General features: G+C 50.5%; 1 protein-coding gene across 1 annotated transcript in view; it reads right to left on the bottom strand.

The window, feature by feature from the left end:
- Positions 1-2362, bottom strand: part of sf1 (splicing factor 1) — a 21165-nt gene that overhangs the window by 4074 nt on the left and 14729 nt on the right. Inside the window, exons 7-10 of the mRNA XM_015402027.1 lie at positions 1761-1876; positions 1579-1686; positions 1295-1490; positions 986-1205 (exon numbers count right to left, since the gene is read on the bottom strand). Coding sequence (XP_015257513.1) covers positions 986-1205; positions 1295-1490; positions 1579-1686; positions 1761-1876 — 640 coding nt within the window. The remainder of the gene's footprint in view (positions 1-985; positions 1206-1294; positions 1491-1578; positions 1687-1760; positions 1877-2362) is intronic.

The raw sequence follows: 2362 nt of genomic DNA, 5'->3' as shown, positions 1-2362 counted from the left end.
GTGACAGCGCAGCGCCGGAATGTGGGGGTCTGAGCGGCTCCCACAGAGAAATAAAACATTCATGCAGGATGGTAATCTGGATGAACTGACTGCACAGACCATGTTTTCAGGAGGACTTTCTCACTTCAACATAGATTCTAACTACTTTCTACCCGCTGATCACAGCTAATATAGCTGCCATTGTTCCAGGTAGAGAAAGGCTATGGTAGCTCCGCCCACCGCGCATCAGACCCACTTTTCTACTGTGCAGCTAAAGCAGCAGAACTGAACTGTTACAAGCATCAAAAATGAAGCAGCGTGCGTGTTTTTGCTACTTTAAGTGTGAACGCTGCATAATTCTGGCCAGCTGCCAGCCATAGGGGTCAATTTGTTCATGCGTCAACGTAAACGAACAGGGGGGAGGGACAAGCAGACAACCATGATTGACTTGTAAAGAACCAATCGTGTCTTTTGTGATTGGTGGCGGTTACTCATTGATTTCTCACTTCCAGACCTTCTATTTCACTGCTCGCTAAGCAGCTGTGGGGAGACCTTTAAGCAGGCTAATGTGTGCCAAAGGTAGCGGTAAAAAGCGTATGACCTTCCGTCACCCGAACCCTTTCTGCCCTTTGACCTTTATAGCTTTCCCTCCACACCGAGGAAAATAGGTCAGCGTCTCTATGGAAACGCCACAACCCAAACCAAATGAACCAGAAACATGTAAATGGCTCCAACAGTCTTCAAACTTGGAAAATTCCAGCGGATTGTTTAACTTTTTGGAACAAAAATAGAAAATAAATAAAAATACATAAAAGTTTAGCCTGCACATTAATCTAAAAACCTTTGAGATTTCTTTTGAACTGCATGTTCTGTAACATTTCATTCTTTTTTATATTTTCCTTCCATCAGTAGAGTAATGGTTTATACAGGCTGAACGTTTCCCATCAGATCAACATCAATAAGGTCTCATTACAGAAACCAGAACTGGTCCCGGGTCGGTTCTTACTCATGGGGTGTCCGTGAGGTCCAGGTCCCTGGCCCATTGGAGGGGGAGGGGGCTGCATCCATGGTGGAGGGAGGCCATTAGGGTTGGGGGGCATTGGGGGCCCTCCCATGCTGGGCATGGGGGGTGGGAAGCTCTGAGGGCCTCCGGGCCCTGTAGGCCCCCCCATCCCCGGATAGTTCCTGTTCTCAGCGGGACCGGAGCTCATCCAGGGGGGGCGGTTCTGGTGAAGAGTGGGGGGGGGGGAAAGGTGATCAGGTCAATGTGTGAAAGTTGTGTGGAATCCAGCAGCGGTTTGTGTCCCAAACTCACCGGCGGCGGCTGGTTGCTGTTGGGTCCAGAGGCCCGGGGAGCTCCGCTCGGGGAGTTGGAGTGTCCCCCCCCAGAGGTGGGCACCGGCGCCTCCCCCAGCTCAGCCATGAGGGACAGGTATTCCTTATCCATCCGAGCCTTATCCTGAGCCGACTGTGGCGGCTCGCCGCCAGTGGCTCTCTGGCCTGTGAAGGTGCTGTCACCGACAGGAAAACGCCGTTAAGCTCCAGGCGTACCGCCAACAGATCAGCTGAAAGTACCAGAGGGACGCCCCCGACCGTTACCTGGTGTACTTGCAGTCCGAGGAAATGTGACCGGCTCCTCCACACTTGGTGCACAGGGTGGTGTTAGTGATGCTGCGGGGCTCGGTGTTCTGCCACGGACGAAGGATCCTACAACAAACGCATTTCTGTTCAGCATCAGGATGTGGGAGGGGGAACGCTGAGGCCCCGCCCCCAACACACACCTGTTATCGTCCTCCCTCAGCGTGCCGTTCAGCCTGGCCAGCTCCCTCAGCTGCATCTTCCTCAGGTCGTTCTGATCCTCTGGGGTCTCGATGCCCTGCTTCAGGATGTTACGGATCTGTGGAGACAATCTGGATGGTGAACCAGGAGGGGCCCATCTATCAAATATACTCCATGTATCTCGTGTTTTCCCCACGCACAATAGTTCAAATGTTTCTATCGAAGCCATAGAGTCCAAATTCACATGACGACATCAAGCCGTCTGCATCTATATCACAGAGTTTTATTTTTCCCACATACTTTGAACACGTCATAAACCGCTCCTCCAACAGGATTATTTTCTGCATAGAAGCAAACTAAGCAACCGGCAAACGAAATGTGGCGACAGCAGATGTCTGCGCTAAGCAATATATGGCAGCTGTTTGGTTTTCACACCGACGACGTCGTAAAAAGGCTTTAATTTGTAAAACGTGCTGCAAAAACCATTGCTACAAAAGGTAGCAGTACTAATTTATTCCACCGCCTAAAAAGTAGGGGTGTGAATAATAATCGTTTTGTATTGATGCATCGATTCGTCCGCAAGAGAATCGATTCATGTTTTTTT

This window comes from Cyprinodon variegatus, unplaced genomic scaffold, assembly GCF_000732505.1.
Source record: "Cyprinodon variegatus isolate N-32 unplaced genomic scaffold, C_variegatus-1.0 Scaffold1287, whole genome shotgun sequence".
Taxonomy (NCBI): domain Eukaryota; kingdom Metazoa; phylum Chordata; class Actinopteri; order Cyprinodontiformes; family Cyprinodontidae; genus Cyprinodon; species Cyprinodon variegatus.
This window is presented reverse-complemented; position numbering and strand designations above follow the sequence as displayed.